The sequence below is a fragment of the Takifugu rubripes genome, chromosome 13, assembly GCF_901000725.2.
Source record: "Takifugu rubripes chromosome 13, fTakRub1.2, whole genome shotgun sequence".
Classification (NCBI taxonomy): Eukaryota; Metazoa; Chordata; class Actinopteri; order Tetraodontiformes; family Tetraodontidae; genus Takifugu; species Takifugu rubripes.
Window position 1 is genome coordinate 11870343 of NC_042297.1, and position 22236 is coordinate 11892578.

Sequence of the window (22236 nt, forward strand, 5' to 3'; positions counted from 1 at the left end):
GTGGTCCGGGGAGCCGAAGGCCGGGCATTCCTAGGGGCCCCCTTCACTTCCAGGATAATTGCCGCTGCCTTGTGGGAGAGGAGGTAGTGCCAAAGAGAACAAACGAAACCAAATAAGCGGATGCAAATCGGCGCTAGAGCGAAAGCATTCAATCTATGGCTACAGCAGGGTTGCGCAATAACACTTGGCTGAGATCCAGGCTTGTTTGGAAAAACAGACAATAAAAATGTGCCATTCATAAAATCATTTGGATGAAAATGCAACCACTTTTGGCTCACTGTTTGAGCTGAAAAGGACTACAATTATGAAAGGTGTGAACATATCCACATACTGTGGCAGGAAAAAGTGTCACAGGAACACAATGTTCCCATTCATTAATGTGACATGACTGCATGAAATCTTCAAGGGCCTATAGTTCAGTTTGACACGAGCAAAGTGTCAAAGAGAGAACTTTTAAGGATTATTTTCACAAGAAAAGCACAAAAAAATCCAACAAGTTTATGTGACTGATCACCTGGTGGCCCTGTGGCTTTTATTGGTTTAGATGGAAGTTAAAGTTTCCAATTCAGAGAGTCTATTTATATAAATCATGCATAACAGACACATTTTGGCATTCAAGAATGTAAAAGCAGAAAAAACAAACAGCTTTTGGTGAAACTTCTTTTTGTCTGACTCTGAGCGAGTTTTCTGACCTTTGCAAAGATGTTTTGGATGCATCCTGCACAGACTTACCTGAGCTTGCAACTTACGCCCTGACATCACGAGGCAATGAGTCTTCACACATTCACAAAGTCATCAGTCATACAGCAGGATGAACGGGTTGGTGTGATGACAGCATCGCTTTTCTGTCCTCCATTCCATTTCTCCTGATTCCAGACCTCACACACATCCTCTGAAGGGCAGGAGAGAAAAGCCAGAAAGCACGGGTGTGGTTTTAGTGTCTAGCTCAGCCGCAAGCAGGTTTCCTTTTGCTTTAATCTGATTATTGCCAGGTAGATGGAAAAGAGCTCAAGTACCCAGAAGATCTGGAAAATTCACAAGAATCCTGTTCTTGTGCTTGAATGGCTATCCAAGCAAAAGTAAACCTCTTAAAAGCAACAGGAATAGAAGAAGGAGGAGCACTGAGTGATGTTGTTAAAAGTCAGCATAATCCATTTATTGTCCTTCTACATCATCCATAAGTTAAAAAAAATATTTAAAATCATTTAGAACTTATTTACTAAAGTGAACGCACAAAACAAACAGAAAACCCCAACAAAATATATAAAGAAACTCCTCTATAATAGTTAATTAATTGGCTATGTGACGATTTGTCCTCCAGTTACCCTCCGCAATATATATTATCACTTAATGGGTGAGGTACTACTACTACTACTACAATGCATTTTCATTTATATTAAAAAAAAATACGCATAGCTTCTAATTCTACCGTCGCATTTGAATTCTAATTTACCACGACGTGACAGAGAAATACACTAATCTATCAACAGATGGCGCCCACGACCGCTACTTTACTGTCCATATTTATTAGGGGCATAAAATTTATTTTAGATTTTGTTTACAATGCAGAAATTACAGTTGAACGAAATTTTAACATTGTATGCTATACAAATACTCTTAATTAATAATTATTACACCTTTTCTTTTTAATCTATCGTTTCCGGTACTACTCCATTATCCCTCCGCCGTTGATCGGAACCATCCTCTTTGTTCCGGGCTTACTGGAGCGAACATGGCGGCAGAGGGGGACGTCGATTTGGATCTGGAAGCAGAGGAAAACTGTACTGGAAAACCGGCAGAAAAGCCTCGGAAACATGACAGCGGGGCCGCCGATTTGGAAAGAGTGACGGACTATGCCGAGGAGAAGGAAATCTCCAGCTCCGATTTAGAAACGGTGAGAAACCAGGCTGACGCTAGCTAACATGCGGCCCCAGCAGGCTGCGGTGTCAGCAAACCATAAAAAAGAGTTAAAATTGACACACAGTTAAATTGTTTAACCCCCTAGTTTTCTAAAAGCACATTGTTCTACAAAGATGCCGTGACTGCCAATTGAAAGACTCGTTATTTCCGTATTGTGGTTGGTTGACTTCGTGATTAACCCCATAGTCTCATTGGAGCTGTCCCTCCCGTTTTATTTTATTTCAGAATGCTTTATGAAAATCACCTGTGCAAACCATTATCACTAAACTATTATCACACATTGTGGATAATCTTAAAACGGGATAGAGACATTTAGCTGTGGTAATAATCACAAGTGCCCATATGTCTTCAGGCCATGTCGGTGATCGGAGACAGAAGATCAAGGGAACAGAAAGCTAAACAAGAACGGTAAGAACAGCAGAAGCCTTCACCAAAGTGCCCTGTTGACTTATTTAGACTTAAACTGAATGCAAAATTGACTTTTTCTTTCAGTGAAAAGGAGCTGGCCAAAGTCACAATCAAGAAAGAGGACGTAGAGTTAATTGTAAGCTGCTTTACTTTACTTCCATAAATCGATTTTGGCTAAATAACTTAATGGCATGCCCACATTTTTAGAAAACAAGTGCACATATGCTGAAAGGTTTTCAGATTTTCTCCCATTAACACTGCTAGGCGACAAGGACAGAACTGAAGTCAAGATGTATGTGAAGCTTTCATTCATTAGCATTCAGCCCGACAAGTATTCACATCAAATGTTTCAAGTTGAGGCTGGAGGATGTAAACGCGACACATTGACCTTTCCTGCAGCCTGGCCGAAATTTGCCTGATTTGTCACCTCCTGTGTTCTGTTGCAGATGTCTGAGATGGAGATTTCCCGAGCTGTTGCTGAACGCAGTCTGAGGGAACACATGGGGAATGTCGTGGAAGCCCTGGTGACTCTGACCAACTGAGCCCATTTTAAACAGCAGACTGCTTTTTCCAACAACATCCAGACAACAATCCTGGACTGGACCCTGAAGATCAATTCATTTTAAGTTGACATGCCTACTTTTGTGCCCATTGTTAAATTAAATTTTGTAACGAATGTTTCTCTGAATTTCTTCCTCTGAAAAATTGAAAATACAATTTTTATTCAGACAGTTGAAGTTCCAATGTGAATTGTTCTCAATATACAACGAAAGACCGTGTGGGAAGAGTAAAGTTCATCATTCTGAACAAATGTACACAGATTTACAATGCAACAGGTATAAAACTGAAGGAGCAGTTGGTGTCCAAATGCAGTAGTCCACAATATATCACTAAGAAAAAAAAAATCCGATAGTAGAAATGCCCCTTAAGCAAAATCTTACCTTTTAAAACAGAAATATCCATTTAAACTTGTGACAAATATCCACCTGACATTTCTAACTTGGGAGAAGTGCCTCCCAGTAGCTTTAGGTGGAGTCAGTCCAAGATCATCAGATGAAGCAGTCTGAAGCTGCAGCTGAGACTGATGCAGTATGTTTAGAGTTTTAAGTCTTCCTCTTCTTTACTGTGGGCCGATCAAACACATCTCTCACGCCTGCTGCCTTCTGCTTAAAGAACTTGCTGTTCTGGGCGCTCTCCTGGGCCCAGGCAGAGTCAAACGATGTGGTGTCCTGGTCCACCAGGTGAGTGTACTTGGTACGCCCAGACCGACCAAAGTTTTTGACCTGGCGACAGGTGGGGAGGGGGTAAAGGTGAGAGGTGATGATGGCATATAAAATAATAGAATTGCAGAATATGACCTAGAGTTTAAGGTCATGTTCAAAGCTTGTGCCTCCGGTGCCGTGACAAGGCTAACCTGCATAACTTTGGGCAAGATGGTTTTGTTGAAGTGATCCTCCAGAGTCGGTGCGCTGAAATCTCTCTTGAAGACGTCCTCCTCTTCATTCTGCAGCAGATGAAATTTACAGTTAAGAGAACTTCTATCTGACAAGATTCACCCTCTAACAGCAAGAATATTCAAAACCTTGATGACATTCAAATTTGTAAAATCTAGGATTAGAATCTTGTCAATGATCCATCTTATCTCTATTCCAATCTCTGGGGGTGAGTGGGACAATAAGCCAGACTTACAGTACTTAAGAATTTTAAATGATTATATTAAAAATGTGTGTTTTTTTTTAAGAGACTCAACACATTTAAATGTGTTAGGTGTCACAACATTTGAATGACAGTACTGTGAAACATTTCTGCCTGTTTCATTTAAACTTTGCGTGAGGTCTTATTGTCGTTTGATCCAAATGGAGCTTGCTGTGGTCCAGCTGGCGGTGCGACTCACCAGGAAGAAGGCCCCTCTGTGGTAATACTTTTGGAGGAACTTGTATTTTCCTTTGGTGCCTTTATTGGTGATAACTTTGCCATTGTTGCGCAGCTCAGCCCGACGTTCTTCGTCTGTCATGTTGTGGAATTTCTCAATTTCAGTCTTCTCTCTCTCCATCCTGGGTGGACACCACATTAGCCTTCTTAGTACCATGTTAATGTGTTTTATGTTTTAATTAATGAAAATCACACCCCTCTACTCACAGTTCTCTGGCTTCTCTGTCTCTCTTAATACGCTTCAACTCTCTGACTTTCCAGCCTTCGTACTCTTCCTCTTCATTCTCTCCATCGGTATCCAAAGCCTCCAGAGCTGCCAATGTCCTTCGATTCTCCTCAAATTCTTTCTTTGCCTCCTCCTCCACTATCTTGAGTGTGTATCGCCGGCGTTCCTCAGCCTGCCTCTTAGCCTCGGCCTCCAGCTCTCGTTGCTTCTGCTCCTCAGCTTCACGCTCTGCCACAGTGATTCTGTCTTTTCTGTCATTCAGAAAAGAGGAAATTTGACAAAATCAGAAGCTTTAGGGGACACGTTTCCACTACAAGAGTGTTCATCAGGCACTGCGTTGTGGTGTTTTACTTGCGGATGAAGACAGGTTTGAGTCGTGGTTCTGCTTCGTCCTCGCTGTCAGTGAATTCTTCATATTCGGACTCGGACTCAGACTCGTCACCAGACTTCCCCTCCTCCTCCACCTCCATCACCTCCATCTCCTCATTCTTCCGTTCAACAGCACGCTGCCTCATCATTGCTCGCCTCCTCTCAATTTCCTGCACAGCACAAACAATGCTCCACATAAAACGGTTCCTAAACCCACCTAAAGCAACACAAATTCTGTGTTCAGGATGCTCAATAAAATTAAATGCAAAAAACATTAGAACCTCATCGTCCACTTCCTCCTCTTCTTCTTCTTCTTCCTCCTCCTCCTCCTCCTCCTCCTCTTCTTCTTCTTCTTCTTCACTGCTCTCCTCCCGCTCTGGGTGCCAAGTGCCTTCATCAGAGTCCTCACTGCTCTCTGCTACAACCTCAGGTTCTGAAATCTGACGGTGTCTTGCAAGCCTGGTGAGGACAGGAAGCAGAAGCAGCATTGATTTGAATGCAGATTTCAGCACCACAATAAGTGAATCAAATCCTCAGAGCCAGCGGGTACCTCTCTTCCACATCCTCAGAGACTCGATTGAGAAGACGTCTGAGACGAGGGTCAGAGACATCATCTTCCTCCTGCTCCACCTCAGGCTCAATTTCCTTTCCCTTCTTGATAAATTGGAAGTCCTCCTCCTCCTCGTCCGATGACTGCATGGGTGCATAGTCTGGCCGTTTACCTGACACATACCTCTTCACTTTCACCTTCTCCATGGACAGCTCACCTAGAAAGTGCAGAGATGTTAGGACCTCTAATAAATATGCAGACTGGGGGGGATTGGTCAAATTTGGTGAGGAGATTATGTGACAGCCAGGGTTTGTCTGCTAGCAAAATAGAAAGAGGGGGTTATGTAACTTTGTAATAATACTGCTTATGTACAATATATACTATACTATGAATGTAAGTCACAATATGTGTGGAAATGACCTGCTTATTATATAATGTATAGATTATTATATGTATTGTGGGGCATCAGCAGCATATTCGTCCATAGACTAAGCTATTATTTTTGCATATGTATATGCTGAACATAGTGTTACAGATATGAGCAACTTTAATGACCAATAGTTATATTGATTCTTTAGGTGGGAAATTCATTGGACCTCCAACGATTCCTACAAGATAATTAGCATCTCGCTTGAAACAGAGTCCAAATTATACAGTGACTGTCTGTGGGGATTTATTTACATCAACGTTATAGTTTTTTGTTTGTTTTTTTAAACTTTGTTTAGTATCTTAATCAAGACATTTAATACGGTTACGTTACATTAACCGATTTATTTAGCACGCGGCTAGTCGTTTACCAACTCTTTATGCCTCACCTTTCTCGTTTCGGACCGGCACGGCTCCGGCCGTGGATTGGATCGGGGGCAGATTCATGCTGAGGGTTTCTCGACTAGACATGGCTGTCTGGTCGACGATAACAGTTGAACTACAACAAAAAATATATACAACTCCGCACAAAACGAAATGCTAAATGTGGCTTTAGCCAAGCGGAAGTTTAGACGGTGGACAGGAAGTAGATATGTTCCGGCAGAAACCTCTTCCTCAAAGAGCGAATTACTCAAAAATGTGTTATGCCGTGCCATCATTGTAATCATAATGATGTTATAATGGTTATTGTTTGGAATAGAGAATTTCCCAAGTAAATACTTTTGTTGTATGACGAAAAAGACTGTTGTAAAATGGTTTCTGCATATTATCGCCCTCTAGTGGTCGCTGTTTTAAACGCAGGTTCAATTGCGCTGTTTCCTGTTGCCATACCATTAATTTTACTTTTACGTTTTAAGATTTTTTTTTAATGTATTTGTTTCCAAGTTTTTTTAAATTTTAGTTTATTCTTGTGTATTTTGTCTAATTCTGTGCTTTACTGAGCTGTTGCTGAATTACTGGATATATTTTCAGACTAAAAAAACAAAAAAATTCTGATGAATTATACTGGAATCTGGTCATCTATCTATGATTAATAGGAGAGAGAGTATTAACTCCCAATCCCCATTCTTCTCCAGGTTAACTATAAATCCATGACACAAACAAATAAATATTTAATAAACACCAATAAATAAAATATCATTTTATTTGTATAATTTACAAAGAAGATGTATATTTTGTGTGCTGAGTGTGGCCCTGCAGTCAGAGCTGGACTCCTCTTTGTTTGAAAAGTTCATCCAGCTTCTCCTCCAGAACTGAGTTAGTTCCTCTCAGGCCTTTCACAACCTCACAAGCCCACAAAAAATATTCTTGAACCCGCTCAGCCGTCCAACCTGAAAACAAAGAGACCGAACAACGGTACCTCAAACATCAAGTGAAAACATAATGGCTGCCACCCTGGTATAAAATATGTCAACAGTAGAAAATCAAGGGGAAAATAATAACAGAAGTGAAATTCTAACCGACGGGTGTGCAGCGGTTCAGGTCCCTGAGGTTGTACAGTTTGTCAGCCATCTTCACCAATTTGGCCTGGGGGCTGCAGTGTGGTGCATGTTCCACCTGTTGACGCTTCCGTTCCTGCTTGGGCAGGCTTTTGTCATCTGTCACCTCCTGAACAATACGGGCCACGACGGGTCCAAATGTTGCTTGGATTTCTGCTATGGAAGTGTCCGTATCCTCAACGGTGTCATGAAGAAGAGCAGCCTTTGACACAAGACAACATGCAGCCTCAATTCTAAATCCCTACCTCAAAACAGCATTGTACAGTAACACTTGTGGCATACCTGCAAAACCTCAACGTCCATCACGCCACCTTCATGGCTGAGGATTCTGGCTACTCCTTAAAAGTGTACACATAGGGCAGAGAGCATCAGAGATCTATCAGGATCATAATTTCAGAACAATTCAGGACACACTTGCTTCTCCCAGTACTGTATTCCTGTGGAACATTACGTTGGCAATTTCAACTGCTGTAGTAGTCTTTGAAATTCTGTAACAAGCTTTTAAGAGTTCTATATGAATCTGTAATAGTTTTATGTCCTATTTAATAATCTTAAATATATAGATAACAAAACGTAACCGGGTTTGTTGCTACACACAACGCTAATTATTAAAAGAACATGAGCAAGCGCCTTATATGTCCATATCTATATAAAATTGATGAAATGTAATTTATTTTATAGTCCCTCCTGTCTCATAGGTTGTTACATATGTTAATTTATATAAAAAACATTTTATTTCTAACTTTCTTTTCATTCTAGTTTCTCACTAGTTATCTGATTTGCGTAACGCTCCTGAAGGCGTCACAAGAAAGTCAAGACATTCGTACCGATAGGGTGGTTAATGTACGGCGTCTGTTCTGTGTCTTTACGTCGTTGGTTACGGTGTTTCTCTGCGGCAAAATGAACGGTCTCTAACAACAAAACTGCTTCTGAATTCATTATTGAACTAAGAACAAAAAGTAGTGGAAAAACGATAACTATTTACACTCGCCCTAACGCGAGAGAAGCGTCAAGATGAGACTGTAGCAGTCCGCCACCTTTTATGTCCGGAAGAAACAACTCGACTTCTATTTGTTCCGCCGATTTAGGTACGGAAGCAGGTAATGTTGGTTACTACTTTTTCAAATGGTATTAGCATGTACATTGTCCTTACCTTAGAATTATTATTATTACATATAATTCTTGAGTTGTTTTGGTTAATCTGTCAACGACTATAAACGCTTGTCGAAATCGTGCTTCCCGAATGGAAGTATTTTTAGCAAACAAGCTAACCTAGCTGATGGTTAAACATTGACAGAATTGTTCTGTTTCCGATGTTCCGAAATTTAGCTTTTCTAGAGTCTTTCTGGGGCACTAACGTTGTGTATTTTCTTTGCACAATAGATGAGTGATTGTTGGCTCCGTGGTGCCCCAGTATGGCTCACAGTGCCAGGAAAGATTCGCCGGAGCTGCCTGACTTCTCTTATCTGAAGAGCCTGGCCAAAGATCATCTCATTGACCAGTTAAGAAAAGTAAGGTTTTCTGTTTCTGTTTGTTTGTTTTCATTCTGGGAGAAACAAGTGATTTGTAAAGGAATGTTATGAATCAATGTCACCATCACCACATTGACCATATACAAATATTAATGTATAAAAACAATAAAACACATTTAGGCATCTATATGTTTTGTTCTATATGTCTTTTTTAGAACATACATCTAGTGATGAGAAGAGTGGTAAAAAAAAATATCAGTGTTATCTGACAACACTGTGTACAACTGTGAAATGAAGTGTTAATAACAGACCAAGCTGTCATGTGACAGAAAGCTTATTGATCATGGTTGGTAGAGCCTTTAACATCCTGCATTCCCTCTTCGTCTTTCTCACTCAGATTCCGGGGAAAAAGGACCTTTTCATCGAGCCAGACTTAATGAGCCCCCTGGATCGTATTGCTAATGTGTCAACGCTAAAGGTGAACTTCATCAGCTGCTGTGTCACTTGACAGTTGGAAATCATTTTAAGTAAATTCTTTTCTGTCCGTTTTGCAGCAACATGAAGTCGACAAACTCTTCAAAGTAGAATATAAACCAATTATCAGCACCTCAGATCAGTGAGTCCTTCAACTTTCAAGCTGCTATTCTAAACAGACACAGGCTGATTTGACATGTCTGGCATTTCTTTCTTTTGTAGGCTCTGCTTTTTGATCCGCCCGAGAATACAAACTGTGAAGTGGATTTGTGGTAAATGGTGTTAATAAATGCTCAGTATTCCAATATTTTTTTTATAACAAGGAATCTTTTCGAAAGACTAAACTCTGATCATACCCTCAGGCCAACTAACCACCAGTCTCCCGATGCTTGAAGAAAGATATCTGTTAAACAGCATTTCAGAAGCAATGTGCTTTTAAAGATACACATTTTTTTTTATAATTCTTTTGTTGTTTAGATCATATTCTCCAAAAAAGAAACAATCCATATATTTTTTTAATGTTGGATTTGGATGTTTTAATGCTAAAGTGAATTGAGTATGACAGAAGATGCAAGAACACAAAGTACATGTTAAAAACTACTGGACAAAATGAATAGAAATAAATTCTTCATCGAGTAAAACAAAAATAAAAAGGCATTTCTGAGTGGTTTAAGCAGTTTTAAGAGCACAACTTCTTCTCTTCTGAAAACTGGATGTGCTGTTTGATGTGTATATGGTTTTCCTTGTTCCAGATGTGGCGAATGCAGACAAGGCAGCCGGAAGGTCTCGACGGTATAACATCATCTTTACCCCTCAGAAGGTACTTCCTGTCTTGTTACAAAGTTCGATTTATTTTGCATCATGCTGATAATTCTCTGCTGGCTCCTTGTCTGGTCCAGTTCTATGCCTGTGACGCAGTGCTGGAGGAGCAGGGACTCTTTGAAGGTAAATTCTTTTTTATGACCTTTTAATATAATTGATTTTAGTCAGTAATTCTTATTGATATTTGATCTTATGAACAGAAGTGACCACCTATGAATGGGAGTTCTACCTTCTCCCCCTGGATGATGACATCATCAGTTTAGAGCTACCAGAATTCTTCCGAGACAGCTTCCTGGTAGGCTGCAAATCATGGTGCTACCCAACACTTCGCACTTGTGTTCACATTTGATGTGTTTCTTTTCAAAAAAGCATTTAATGTCAACTAGGCCCATCAATCTTTGATTTGGGGTTATTTTTCTTTATTTTGTTGCATTTTGATAAAAAAAAAAGAAGATAAAATTACATCTTGGATAGAAATTTGCTTTTAAGATTCCAACTAATAAATTACCACATTTTTTTGGTAAAGCCTGATTAAGATTAATTTTCTTTGATGAAAAATATTTCTTTTGCTTTCCTGCTCCGAGATTATATTTATGTAAATGTTTGCTAATGTGGGCTGAAGAAATTCAAACAAAGCTATTTTAATATTTCAACAATTTGAAACACTGTATTAAATCAAATGATCTTTAATGGTCCATCACACAGGCGGGGGACCAGCGGTGGGTGAGGACAGTCAGCAACTCTCTGTGCCTCCTTCAATCCCTCTATGGTCCCTTTTCCAATGTTTATGGGATTGGACGAATTTCCAAGGTTCCCCACATTCATCTGTTTGGAGAATCTGAATTTAATACAACCCACCAAAGCGATTTTTTGACTTGAACTGCATTTAATTTTGTTCAGATGGTTGAGAAGTGTTGGAGAGAGCAGGGTGAACGGGGGCAGACGAAGAATCAACAGGCTAAAATCGGAAAGGTTTTTCTCATTGACAGAGGTGAGACGCAGCCCAGGCTTCTTCCACGCGCAGTGCCACACTTTATTCTCTTAAATGTGTCTTCACAGATGTGGACTTCGTCACTCCCCTGTGCTCACAAGTGGTTTATGAAGGACTTGTAGATGACATATTCCGGATCAAATGTGGTGAGTATGAATAAATCTCAAGTAGATTAACTTTAACCCTCAAGTTTAAGTCATTTTTGAACTTTTCCAGTCTTATCCCTTTCCTGAAAGTCACAACTGATCGCTACGACCCTGCAGCTGGTTTATGTTGGTCACCTGTTGATCCTGTGACGTGTGATCATTGTGTCCCCTTCTGCAGGCTGTGTGGAGTTTGGCCCTGATGTTACCTCATCTGACCGCAGCACCAAAGTCATGCTGAACTCTCAGGATAAGGTGGGTCATCGCCAACAATGGCTCCAGATCAGTCCGACGTGACGTTCACGTTCAACTCTCATTCAGGTCTTCAATCAAATCAGAAACGAGCATTTCTCCAACGTCTTTGGCTATCTCAGTCAGAAAGCCAGGAATCTGCAGACCGCGTATGATGTGAGGATTTTGTCAGTCATTGTTGCTGAGGTGACTAACAGTTGTGATGCTTAAAGCTGTGATTCCCCCCCCCCGCAGAAGCGTCAGGGGATGGACATCAAGCAAATGAAGGCGTTTGTATCCGAAGAACTCAAAAGCTTAAAACAGGAGCACCGGCTGCTCAGCATGCGTGAGTTTTGCTGCTCTTCACTTAGGAATTGTGGTCAGACGTGCGTTTCTCACTGTCCGGTGTCTTTTTCAGACATCAGTGCCAGCGAGTCCATAATGAAGACGAAAACGAGTCAGGACTTTCAGGAGCTCCTGAGGATCGAGCACTGTAGGAGTCGTCGTATCTCTATGTTGACGCTGACTGTGACCGTGACTGTGACTCTGATCTTATTTTTCCCTGTTGCAGCTTTACTTGAAGGGTTTGATATTCGTGAATGTATTTCCTTCATAGAGGAGCACATCATAAGACAGGTGCGTTTGATTATCAGTGTCCAGAATCCAAAATACTGATTGGATGTCAGAAACTTCAGGAATATTTTTTTTTTTTTTTTTAAAAAGACCCTTTTCTTTTTCAAAAGGCCTCCATAACAGAAAGTATGAGGCTCCTTTGTCTTCTGTCCATGACTGAAAATGGTGAGCTTGCTTTGTTTAAATGTTAAATGCATTAAAAATGCATGAACTAACATGTTTCCCTTCCACAGGGCTCCTTTCAAAAGATTACCGCTCGTTAAAAACACAGTTTTTACAGGTGAAGTTGTTTTCCTAGATGTTATTATTAGATGTGCCGTCAAAGGTTTTCACCTGTCACGAGTGTAATGTTGTATCTGGTTGGCCTCCTCAGAGTTACGGCACAGATCACCTGTTCACGTTTGCCAACCTCAGACAACTGGGGCTGCTGGTGGAGCAGCAACCAGGCGAAACGCTGACTGTGATGGAGAGCAAAGTGGGCAAACTGGTCAATGACAAAACGGCAGGTGATGGAGCAGAGCTTTTGTAGGAGTGTTGATCACATATCCGATGTTTATATTTCTTTTTTCTGTTTTTTTTTCTTTCGCACATAAATGTCGCGCTTGTTTTTATATTTTCTTTACTGTCGGATTTTCAGGAAAGCTGACCGATGCCTTCTCTTCTCTGACCAAGAAAAGTCATTTCAGGGCTCTAAGTAGAAAACTCAATCTGGTTTGTATAGTTCAGGATTTCACTTGAGATCAAAGTGCTAAAATTGGAGGGTGTCTCATGTCATCATATCTTGTGTAAAGGTGCCAAAGTCAGATAAGGACTATGACCTGCGCGTCCCAAAAGACATGGCTTACATCTTCAGTGGCGCCTACAACGCTCTGAGCTGCAAGATAATCGAGCAGGTGAGAAGACCCGTGAAGTGGATTCCACTTGCCTGATCTCCATGTTTGCTATTATTTCCTCTTGCGGTCATGTGCAGGTGCTGGAGAGGGACAGTTGGACAGGGCTTGAAGAAGTCACAAGGCTAATAAACAGCCCTGAATTTACTGTTACAGGTTGAACCGACCGCACATCCAAATGTAATATTTGCTCCTAGATGTCTCGGCGCAATGAATGTTGAGGTCTTTTTCTTTCTTTAGTCAGCAACAACCCCGAGTTGAGTCCAAAGAGTGATGCTCAGCGTATTATCTTTGTCATGTTCCTTGGTGGCTGCACCTTCTCTGAGATTTCAGCCCTGCGTTTCCTTGGCAAGGAGAAAGGTAAATTCAAGAATCGGCTTTTCTTTCATTCACACAATACTTTAGGCATTAGTTTGAAATCCTTTTATTAATCCACTTTTTTAATCCTTTATTTTCCAGGGTATAGATTCATTGTGGTTACAACTGCAATTACAAACAGTTCCAGAATGATGGAGGCTTTGCTTGAGAACCGTGTTTGACATTCCAATTGCATTTTTCATTGCTACTTTGTCTTCTCCAGCCTAGTTTGCCTGCATCAAAGATTAACAGTGTCCAATACTAAAAGGCGCCACAAGAATGTACAAAGTAAATAAACATTTTTTTATCATGTGCATGTTGGAGTTTTCTTCCATTTTAATTTTAATTTCATTTTAAGTTGAATAGCTGGATCCTTGGTTATAGAGGGGACAAAAACGACACTTTTCGTTGAAACAAGTTACCGACCTCCAACAGCCATAGTGGTGCGTTTTCTTTGATCATGATTGTTGCTGGAGGGGCGGATTCTGCAACTGTTCCCTTGAGGACGCTCCTAACGGCCGGCCCTAGCTTACAGAACAAGGGCACTCTGAAGACGGGCCAATCAGCGCGCCTGACGTCACCAGACGCGTATTTTGAACTATCCAAACGGACCAGACTCACGGCTGATAGAGACGAGACACTGTTTCGCATAGATTTTGGCGTTTATTTTCTTGCTACGAAAAAATAAAATTGCGTCCGAGTTTGGAGCTTAACAATGAGAAAGAGGTAAGAACATTCGCCATAGTATGATTTACCTAATGTGTGGAGTTACTCCACGGCCATGTAAATAACTAGCTAACTCGAACTACTTGTGATCAAGCGAAGCCCCGTAACGGCAGCTGCCATGTTCGTGGTTTAGCGCAGTTAGAATATGTCCATTGTTCGTTACTGGTTTAAAATATTACCAGCTATGCTATCAGGCCTTTGAGTTTACTGAAACCGATTCTATTGATTCTTTGGACACCGTAGCGAGGTGCTTGCAGCGGAGGCGGTGACCTGCTTGAATAAAGCGCTGTACCATCTGAAGGAGATATGGGAAGAAATCGGAATTCCTGAGGATCAGAGACTACAGAGAACAAATGTAGTAAAGAACCATGTGAAGGTGAGACACAGATGAACGCATGGAGTCTCTAAACGAGATGCTTTCTGATAGGTTTCGATGGGGGTGGATGGGGGGCAGCTTCACACTTATCGTCAGCATCAGTAACGACCAGTGGAAAAATCCATGAGATCATTGGTGAACAAAGTTAAACGATATTTTATGTGTTTTAATGCTCTTCAACACGCATAAACAGTGCAACACAAGAGATCACCAAGAGATAATTAGATTACGGTAGATTAGAGAGAATTCAATGTACAAGAAACTAAAATATTTACAAATGCAAATTAGTGGTAGTGAAGTTGATGTCTACCTTTAACTGATCCTTTACACTCCAGTAGTGAACACACACACACATACACACAAGCCATGTGCGGGAGTGGTGGGCAGAACTTTACTGCTGGGTCAGAGGAAAGAAATTGGTCTTGTGAACGGAGGATTGCTGGTTTAGTTGTGGCCCTAAGCCATGATCTGCCCGATCCTACACAGGTTTTTATTCTCATCACTCCCTTGTCTTTATGCGCCAGGGCCTGCTGGACATGATGATCCAAGAGGAAGAATCAATGAGAAAAAGGCTCATAACCAGCATTCAAGCATGTAGGGCAGAAATGGAGACACTCTGCTTGGAACTTCAGCTTCCTACTTTTGAGGTTAGAGCAATGAAGATAATTCAATGTTCTCCTCTTCAGCACAGTCACCTTTCTTTAACTGTTGCTGACTAAAGTGATTTGTAAATGTGATCTTGTTATTTCAGGAGGAAAAAGGCATCAGCATGCTCCAGCAGGAGAAGAACATGCGCACTGAGGTGGAGGTTCTGACTAAGGAGAAGGCTAATCGAATGCAGCAGCTGAAGATTCTGCTGGAGCAGGATCAGGATCTGTGCGACATCCTCTGCTCCATGCCTTATGGAATTGCTGCAGACTCTGTCCCCTCAGTGGAGCAGCTGGAGAGCTTCCAGCAGCACATTCAGAACCAGAATGAAGAGAAGGTAGAGGATCAATGCTTTGTTTTCTTAATTTTATCTTAAGCTTCTTAGACTAGTCACTTTTGTGTCTACAGGCGAGGCGGCATGCTGAGTTCAAGGCCCTGAAAAAGCAGATTATATTGTACATGGAAGAGCTGGACCACATCCCAGAGACCAGCATTGAAAAGGATGTTTTATGTGAGGATGAAGATTCATTTTGCCTTTCCAGAGAAAATATTACATCTCTAAAGCTGCTCATCTGCCAGGTAAGTCTGACCGAATGTCTGTGTGATCCAGCTCGAAATGCCAATTGAAAAAGTCTGAACCTGAATGTAGAATCCCTGCAGAAGCAGCTGCACAAAAATATGATGTTCTTCTGATCCTGCAGCTGGAGGAACGTAAGGCCGAGAATGAGGCGACGTGTGAGAATCACAGAGAGAAGATCCAGCAGCTGTGGGACAGGCTGCAGGTCCCACAGGAGGAGAGGGAAGCCTTCAATGAACATATGGTGTCATCTAAGAAGAGGAACCTGGAAGCGGTGAGCTTTTAAACATTTTTCATGTTTGAGTTTAGTTTTTATCTCTGTAATGTGTGATGATGCTCATTTATTAAAATCAACTTTAGATGCCATAAGGACATGGATACTCTTTAGCCAGAATCAGCTATTTCTATGTCATGTATTTAATTTAGCTGTTATTATGGCTATTTATTCTGTTTGTTTTTTTTAGTTACGCTCAGAAGTTCAGCGTCTGGAAGAGCTTAAACTTCTCAACATCCACAACGTCACTGATGCCATTCGCTCTGAGATTGCTGTGCTTTGGGAGAAGTGCTTCTTCAGCACAGAACAGAGGCAGGCGTTCACACCATACTTTAGTGGTGAGTTTCTCTTTGATTACATTTTGGACCCAGTCAGAGCTGGAGGGTTTGGGAGTGTGCTTAGACTCTGCCTCTGCATTTTAGAGGATTTTACAGAAGAGTTGCTGAGTCAGCATGATGCTGAGATTCAAAGGATGAAGCAGCATTATGAAGACCACAAAGAACTTTTTGATGGAGTTCACCAGTGGGAGGAAAACTGGAGACACTTCCAGGAGCTCGAGGTGAGTCTAGATATTTTAACAAGGCTGTCTTTATCCTGTGAGTTATCCAGATTTGAACAATTCCAAATTCCAATTATGGGTTTACTTGTATAAGGTGGTTAAAAAAACCAAAATAATTTCAGACCATAAACGTGTGCCTTTATTGTTTTCATTCACAGAAAAAAGCAACTGATCCAACACGATTTACAAACAGAGGAGGTAATCTCCTCAAAGAGGAGAAACAAAGATCTGAGCTGCAGAAACATCTCCCCAAGGTGAAACACAAAGGATGTCATATTATTTTTCTCGCAACCAATTGTTGTTTTTTTCTTGTAATCATCATTTCTTCGATTTAAAGCTTGAGAAGAAGTTGAAATCGGAGATTGAAGCATGGGAAGGTGAACATGGTCGAGAGTTTTTGGTGAATGGGCAGAAGTTTCTGCAGTATGTGGAAGAGCAGTGGGAGCTGTATCAAATAGAGAAGGAGAGGGAGAAGCAAGAACGGGTAAGGCCTTCATCTTTGTGTTGGAGGTTCATCCTTTCTACAGGACAATGCCTAAACTTTTCTCTCTTTCAACCAAACAGCATCTGAAAAAGAGCAAACAGACCGAGGAGGATATGCTGTATGGCACCATCATACGAACCCCTACCAAGCGCAGATTCCTGGGCACCCCCACACCAAATAAATCCAGAAAGGTGTCAAACCTGTCTCTGTTTGAGCGTGTGGTTCTGAGACGTACACATCCAGCCCCTGCCTGTCCTTTGTTCTAACCTCCTGTCTTATTTTAATCAGTTTAATGCGACATCCAGCAGTTCTAGCGCCACGCCCAACAGCACCATGCGATGTGCCTTTGGTGGGACAGTCTGTCGTTCGCCTGTGCCTCGTTTACCTCTCTCAGCGAACAAGGTTCGTTTTATTGTCCGGCTAACGGAAGACTTGTGTAGATTTGGGTTTGAGTCTAACACCAGCTGACCTAGCCGTGAAATGGATGAACAAGTTTCATTTGATTATGAACAGTGATAATGACCTTCTATTGGAGCAGGTGAATTTTCACACAGATGTGCAGAAAAAACACTGTTCCCCAAAGACTGACCTTAACATAAATCTGGAATCTTTTGGGAATTATTTGTGACATGGTTTTTGTACAAAACTGCACAGATCCTGACAACTTGTCTTTTTAGGTTTCTGCCGCACGAACGCCTGGTGGCGCTAAACCACCTCACCCACCATCAAAAGGCTGTAACAAGGAAAATGAGGTGCAACCAAAGGGGACTCCCCTGGCCTGCCCTAGCCAGTACAGCATAAACTCTGTTGCCAGCACATATTCAGAATTTGTGGTAACTTGCATTTTTGTTTCTTTTCTTCTGTGCTTTTTTAAAATAAAAAAAACAATTCATTTAAAGGTCCTATGTCATGAAAAACACCCACTATCATTGGGGGGCTGGTTTATGGGCCTCCAAAAAGCAGCCTGTCATGGGATCTTTAAGTGCAGCAACCAATTCAATCAAACTAGATATCCTAATATCTAATTAGGATTAATTTATATCTTAGAGGGACCTGGTCAACACTGAATCTGTTCAGTCAAGGTCTGTGCTCAGGTTGAATTTTTCTTGTGGAAGTTCTGACTAATGCTTTAATTTTCTGTGTTGGTTGCATGTGTTTTAATCACCTGCAGAAATGACATTAACACACCAGTGTAGCCTTAACACATCAGATAGTGGGCATCCGAGCCAAAATCAGCTCATTGGCCAATGGTTGACCAGGGTGACCAGTTTGGCATTTATACTCTACAGAAATAACTTATCTTTAAACAAATTAATCTGAATGAAGCACTAATGCTCTCATCCTCCACTGCTTTGCTCCATCATTTCTTAATTGCTGCTCAACTATTACTCTCGAATTGTAATTAATTAACTTCAAGCCTTTGTAACGAATTCACGGCAGGATGATTTAAACTGCTACATCAAATAGCAACAGCAAACTCTTATCTTTTCTCAGACTAGATAAGCGTGCAACATGAATGCAAAAGAGACAGAACCCCCCTTTTGCACAGTTCCTATGTCAAGAATAAATTATAATGATGGTGTTGTCCTCCTCTACAGCGAGACCTTTCCAAGGCCTCCAACACCAAGAACCAGCACGGCGTCCTGAACTCAACCATCACCAACTTCTGATGGTCACAAGCTGTTGGCGTCCTTTCAACAAAGTCACCGCCTCACTACCTTTCACTGCAAACTGCTTTTATATGGAAATGAAGGTTTAATATATTGAGTGTTTTTTGGCTGATGAAAAAGGATCCTGTTGCATTCCTCAGTGTGATATTATCACATTGAAGGGTTTTTGGCACCATCTACATATTTGAACTAACACTACTGTAGTGCTCCAAGATTGATAGAGATGTGACAGAAATTGTATAATTCACTGCACATTTAGAGAGAAAAACATTTCTGAATTTATGCAATCTGAGGACACAGCCCAACTATATTTTAGATACTTTGCACTTTGTTTATAAAATCAGCGCATTGTTATTTTAAGCAAACTATTCCATCAGAATGTGTTATGTATTTATGTATATATTTTTGTATCTATTTTCTATAGATTCTGCACAGTTTCTGAAAGTTGTCCGTTTTAAACATGCTGAACTGTTGCAGGGCGTCATCTGGACGCTCGATAACAGTTTTAATCTAGATAAATCACAGGTCAGAACACTGTCATGTCTGACTTTGAATTTTTTTTTCCCAAAAGGCAATAAATTTTTATTTTCCACTGTAAAATGTTTGTTATTGAGGATTCACTGTGTTATTTTTGTCTTGATTGGTTTGAGTTTCGGCACAAGTTTGTAACATGTTTTTCCTCACTTAACAGAAAAACTGATTTTTCGGGTTAGAGCAGGAGAGTCAAATATTGACAGTATGAGTATCCCACTACTAAATTCAAGATATTAATAATCCTCTTACCTATCATGCAAAAATGTGGACAGACCAGTTCTAAATGCATTGTTCATTTGACACTTGTTTACATGGAATTGATTCCTTGGATATATCGAAATATACCTAAATGATACAGGTGAATATAATTTCTGGGAAAGGTGCCACTGCAACCTGAGTCCTAAAGCATCTGTTCTTTGAATTCATCTAATGAAATATATTGCTACTGCCAATTTTAATAACAATATTGTTACGCTGATATTAATGTACCTTTATATGGTATAAGAGTTTACCTGTCGCGGATTTTAGACTGAAATGGTCTCACCGGAAGTGTTGATATTGCTTCCGGAAGTGGATCCCGGCCATCGCCGCTGAACACGTTTAGCGGTGACAGGTTGGTCTGAGCGAAGATTTGGTGCAACAAAGTTTTCTAAGTGTTTTTAAAGCCATTTTAGTGTCGGTGGAGTCATGTCGGGAGCGCTAGCAAGGCTGCTCTTCTACCCGACCTTAGCCTACAATGTAGTGATGGAGAAAGTGTCGTTGAGACGATGGTTCGACCGGGTGGACGAGACTGTCATCCTCGGAGCGCTGCCGTTCCGATCCATGACCAGACAGGTCAGACGTTAGCATCCGCGGCTAATTCTTAACAACTGGCTGCGATTATGTGAATTTAGACAGATCTTCTTAAATATTTATTCAGTTTATCTGTCGTTGTTTCACATGTGTTTGCGACCAGTGTCTAACAACTTTGTCAAAGTCATTCTGTTTAGGAAGCATCAGTTTTCTGTGACCATAAAGAATTTGTCCAGAATATTTGTGATCGACAGCAAATGTCATTTAAGCTTGGAGGATCTGGTATTCTGTTCCTCTACAGGTATATAAAACACTAGAATGCCGTGGCATTACATTTAAATTTCATCCTCGATTATTGCACATTTGCCTCTTGGTGAAGTCTGGTTTATCTGACACTGGAGACTATTCTTTCAGCTGGAGGTGAAAGTTTTTGAGGAAACTCAGAATTTACATTGTGTGAACAGTTAAAAAAGAACAGGTTACTTTTTTAACTGAAAATAATTGTCCTGACTTGTTCAACCAGTAAAGCTGTTTGACAGATCAGGTTTGAGCTACTTCAGGTTTCCACTTTTGGTTTGTGTCTGAATTTAATGAGCAGATGACATTAAATATTGAACCGGGCGCAGAAAGGTCAGCGTTTTTCGATCTTTCCTCTCAGCATTTCAAGGACTCTGCAGCGAAACACTCCACAACACTCAAACTGCTCTGTCTGTATATTGATGTGTTTGTTTATTTACAGGGTTGTAAAATTTTGGAATCTATGACATTATGAAATTTACTTATTAACCTTTTCAGAAGGATTGAAAGCGTGAAATAATTAAAAATCTGGAGAAATTGTAACAAATATGATGTTAATAAGTAAATGGAAGGAGAAAGTTTTGGTTTTGTAATATTTCACAGTTGCAGGAACATAATTCACCTCCTCAGACTCAAGTAAATATTGATCAGTAGTAAATACAAAGATGATCTGTTTTGTTGCAGCTGGTGGAGAAGGAAAATGTCCGAGGGGTTGTCACTATGAATGAGATGTACGAAACTAAATATTTCTGCAACTCTGCTGAGGTGAGTCCACCTGTAATACTTATAGTCACTGATATAATCACCATTTGACAACATATAAATAAATGAGCTGCCTAATTTGGCCTGTTGCAGGAGTGGCAGGCAGCAGGGGTGGAGCAGGTCAGACTGGACACTGTAGACCTTACTGGCGTTCCCACCTTGGAGTACCTGCACGAAGGTGTGGAGTTTACCCTAAAGCACCGAGAGCAGGGCAACAGTGTGTACATCCACTGCAAGGCTGGACGATCCCGCAGTGCCACGCTGGTTGCTGCGTACCTCATTAGGGTCAGTGTAAAAAGATGAGCAGGACACACATGCTCAACTCTTAATGAGAACATGTTTTCAAGAGGGACCACACGAGTGACACATGTTGTTTCTCTTCTGATTTCGGTGCTTTCCTGCCTACAGCTGCATTGCTGGACTCCAGAGGAAGCCTGTCAGATGCTGGCGTCAGTTCGACCACACGTACTGGTGCGCACTGCTCAGATGGAGATGCTGAGGAGGTATTACCGGCAGGTGTGTGGGCAGTCAAGCTGAACAGGCAGAAGGGCGATGGCGGTGGTTCAGCCGTCAAATTCACAATCTGTTGGCAGCTGGAAAGGTGGACACCAGGGACATGGTCCACACCTCTGATTTTCATTTATTTCCTGTCATTATAATGTTGAGCCTATTTATTTTTAAGAAATATTTTACAGGCAAATATCAAAGTTTCAAGGAAAGCTGTGAGGTTAAAAAGATGAACATTTTGAATATGAAAATCAGTTTAAAAACAAAGAAAATGGAGAATATCTCTAAAACAATCAACTTTGACAACAATTTCTTCTTTGGATATTGGTTACTGTCATTTCTTTTTTTTTAAATCAAAAACTGTACATTGTGCATAATGCAGGAATTGTTTATTTTACCTTATTTCATTTAAAAACTGTGCCTTTGTAGTTTACAATGCTGTGGTATAAAATAAAATATTTGTCTGATGATTGCTGCATGATTGTTAAGTTAATTTTTAAATTGGCTGAAAATGAACATTACACACAGATTAAGTTTGTTAAAACTGATCTTTTATTATGGTAGTTTTATTTATTTAAGCACATTTCCCTTTGCTGACGTGGAAAAATCCACATAATTATAATAAACCGCAGCCAACGTAATAATTCCTGCTAGACTAATTTCATAATGACCTAATTTCCGGTAGTA

At 40.8% G+C, this 22236-nt stretch overlaps 6 protein-coding genes across 7 annotated transcripts; 4 read left to right on the forward strand and 2 right to left on the reverse strand.

The window, feature by feature from the left end:
• Nucleotides 1-1692: 1692 nt before the first annotated feature.
• On the forward strand, nt 1693-3004 carry hypk (huntingtin interacting protein K). The gene is made up of 4 exons (XM_003969607.3): nt 1693-1894; nt 2273-2328; nt 2413-2464; nt 2775-3004. The coding sequence occupies exons 1-4, from the start codon at nt 1733-1735 to the stop codon at nt 2868-2870; spliced, it is 366 nt and encodes a 121-aa protein (XP_003969656.1). The 5' UTR covers nt 1693-1732; the 3' UTR covers nt 2871-3004.
• Nucleotides 3005-3028: 24 nt separating this feature from the next.
• mfap1 (microfibril associated protein 1) lies at nt 3029-6432 on the reverse strand. Its single transcript, XM_011609834.2, has 8 exons — nt 6221-6432; nt 5406-5622; nt 5137-5314; nt 4838-5025; nt 4468-4737; nt 4223-4382; nt 3743-3832; nt 3029-3611 (listed from the first exon to the last, which is right to left on the reverse strand). The coding sequence occupies exons 1-8, from the start codon at nt 6300-6302 to the stop codon at nt 3432-3434; spliced, it is 1365 nt and encodes a 454-aa protein (XP_011608136.2). The 5' UTR covers nt 6303-6432; the 3' UTR covers nt 3029-3431.
• A 525-nt stretch (nt 6433-6957) lies between these two features.
• On the reverse strand, nt 6958-8372 carry hddc3 (HD domain containing 3). The gene is made up of 4 exons (XM_003969609.3): nt 8158-8372; nt 7613-7668; nt 7292-7532; nt 6958-7162 (listed from the first exon to the last, which is right to left on the reverse strand). Exons 1-4 carry the CDS (start codon nt 8267-8269, stop codon nt 7032-7034), a joined length of 540 nt encoding a protein of 179 aa, XP_003969658.1. The 5' UTR covers nt 8270-8372; the 3' UTR covers nt 6958-7031.
• Nucleotides 8289-13659, forward strand: vps33b (VPS33B late endosome and lysosome associated). Its single transcript, XM_003969748.3, has 24 exons — nt 8289-8430; nt 8714-8841; nt 9200-9280; nt 9357-9418; nt 9499-9548; nt 10029-10096; nt 10176-10221; nt 10299-10393; nt 10804-10908; nt 10999-11089; nt 11158-11235; nt 11414-11487; nt 11554-11640; nt 11719-11809; nt 11882-11956; nt 12035-12099; nt 12207-12261; nt 12330-12376; nt 12470-12602; nt 12734-12807; nt 12888-12989; nt 13067-13142; nt 13227-13346; nt 13446-13659. The coding sequence occupies exons 2-24, from the start codon at nt 8746-8748 to the stop codon at nt 13523-13525; spliced, it is 1851 nt and encodes a 616-aa protein (XP_003969797.1). The 5' UTR covers nt 8289-8430; nt 8714-8745; the 3' UTR covers nt 13526-13659.
• Nucleotides 13660-13905: 246 nt separating this feature from the next.
• On the forward strand, nt 13906-19261 carry prc1b (protein regulator of cytokinesis 1b). 2 transcript variants are annotated; one of them, XM_029845953.1, is made up of 15 exons: nt 13906-14069; nt 14313-14445; nt 14970-15092; nt 15197-15430; nt 15502-15672; nt 15795-15944; nt 16135-16282; nt 16367-16503; nt 16662-16757; nt 16841-16987; nt 17068-17178; nt 17276-17389; nt 17665-17820; nt 18035-18069; nt 18586-19261. In XM_029845953.1, the coding sequence occupies exons 1-15, from the start codon at nt 14059-14061 to the stop codon at nt 18632-18634; spliced, it is 1815 nt and encodes a 604-aa protein (XP_029701813.1). In that variant the 5' UTR covers nt 13906-14058; the 3' UTR covers nt 18635-19261. The 2 variants fall into 2 exon arrangements, with proteins under 2 accessions (XP_029701813.1, XP_003969798.1); XM_003969749.3 differs by lacking the exon at nt 18035-18069 and having other exon boundaries at nt 13913-14069.
• A 490-nt stretch (nt 19262-19751) lies between these two features.
• On the forward strand, nt 19752-22024 carry ptpmt1 (protein tyrosine phosphatase mitochondrial 1). Its single transcript, XM_003969750.3, has 4 exons — nt 19752-20025; nt 20965-21045; nt 21136-21327; nt 21451-22024. The coding sequence occupies exons 1-4, from the start codon at nt 19879-19881 to the stop codon at nt 21577-21579; spliced, it is 549 nt and encodes a 182-aa protein (XP_003969799.1). The 5' UTR covers nt 19752-19878; the 3' UTR covers nt 21580-22024.
• The last annotated feature ends 212 nt before the right edge of the window (nt 22025-22236 follow it).

What these genes read in the sequence shown, in the direction of transcription:
- mfap1 (XM_011609834.2), bottom strand. Translation starts at nt 6,302, where the DNA reads ATGTCTAGTCGAGAAACCCTCAGCATGAATCTGCCCCCGATCCAATCC. An exon ending in AGGAGGAAGTGGACGATGAG is followed by an intron (nt 5,026 to 5,136) that starts GTTCTAATGTTT and finishes TGTGCTGTGCAG; the next exon opens with GAAATTGAGAGGAGGCGAGC. An exon ending in ACAGAGGGGCCTTCTTCCTG is followed by an intron (nt 3,833 to 4,222) that starts GTGAGTCGCACC and finishes CATCTGCTGCAG; the next exon opens with AATGAAGAGGAGGACGTCTT.
- hypk (XM_003969607.3), top strand. Translation starts at nt 1,733, where the DNA reads ATGGCGGCAGAGGGGGACGTCGATTTGGATCTGGAAGCAGAGGAAAAC. An exon ending in CCAGCTCCGATTTAGAAACG is followed by an intron (nt 1,895 to 2,272) that starts GTGAGAAACCAG and finishes ATATGTCTTCAG; the next exon opens with GCCATGTCGGTGATCGGAGA. An exon ending in AAGAGGACGTAGAGTTAATT is followed by an intron (nt 2,465 to 2,774) that starts GTAAGCTGCTTT and finishes GTTCTGTTGCAG; the next exon opens with ATGTCTGAGATGGAGATTTC.
- ptpmt1 (XM_003969750.3), top strand. Translation starts at nt 19,879, where the DNA reads ATGTCGGGAGCGCTAGCAAGGCTGCTCTTCTACCCGACCTTAGCCTAC. An exon ending in ATTTCTGCAACTCTGCTGAG is followed by an intron (nt 21,046 to 21,135) that starts GTGAGTCCACCT and finishes GGCCTGTTGCAG; the next exon opens with GAGTGGCAGGCAGCAGGGGT. An exon ending in TTGCTGCGTACCTCATTAGG is followed by an intron (nt 21,328 to 21,450) that starts GTCAGTGTAAAA and finishes TCCTGCCTACAG; the next exon opens with CTGCATTGCTGGACTCCAGA.
- prc1b (XM_029845953.1), top strand. An exon ending in TAGTAAAGAACCATGTGAAG is followed by an intron (nt 14,446 to 14,969) that starts GTGAGACACAGA and finishes TTTATGCGCCAG; the next exon opens with GGCCTGCTGGACATGATGAT. An exon ending in TGCAGAAACATCTCCCCAAG is followed by an intron (nt 16,758 to 16,840) that starts GTGAAACACAAA and finishes TTCGATTTAAAG; the next exon opens with CTTGAGAAGAAGTTGAAATC.
- vps33b (XM_003969748.3), top strand. Translation starts at nt 8,746, where the DNA reads ATGGCTCACAGTGCCAGGAAAGATTCGCCGGAGCTGCCTGACTTCTCT. An exon ending in CTAATGTGTCAACGCTAAAG is followed by an intron (nt 9,281 to 9,356) that starts GTGAACTTCATC and finishes TCCGTTTTGCAG; the next exon opens with CAACATGAAGTCGACAAACT. An exon ending in GGATTGGACGAATTTCCAAG is followed by an intron (nt 10,909 to 10,998) that starts GTTCCCCACATT and finishes AATTTTGTTCAG; the next exon opens with ATGGTTGAGAAGTGTTGGAG.
- hddc3 (XM_003969609.3), bottom strand. Translation starts at nt 8,269, where the DNA reads ATGAATTCAGAAGCAGTTTTGTTGTTAGAGACCGTTCATTTTGCCGCA. An exon ending in GTACATTAACCACCCTATCG is followed by an intron (nt 7,669 to 8,157) that starts GTACGAATGTCT and finishes TACACTTTTAAG; the next exon opens with GAGTAGCCAGAATCCTCAGC. An exon ending in GAACCGCTGCACACCCGTCG is followed by an intron (nt 7,163 to 7,291) that starts GTTAGAATTTCA and finishes CTTTGTTTTCAG; the next exon opens with GTTGGACGGCTGAGCGGGTT.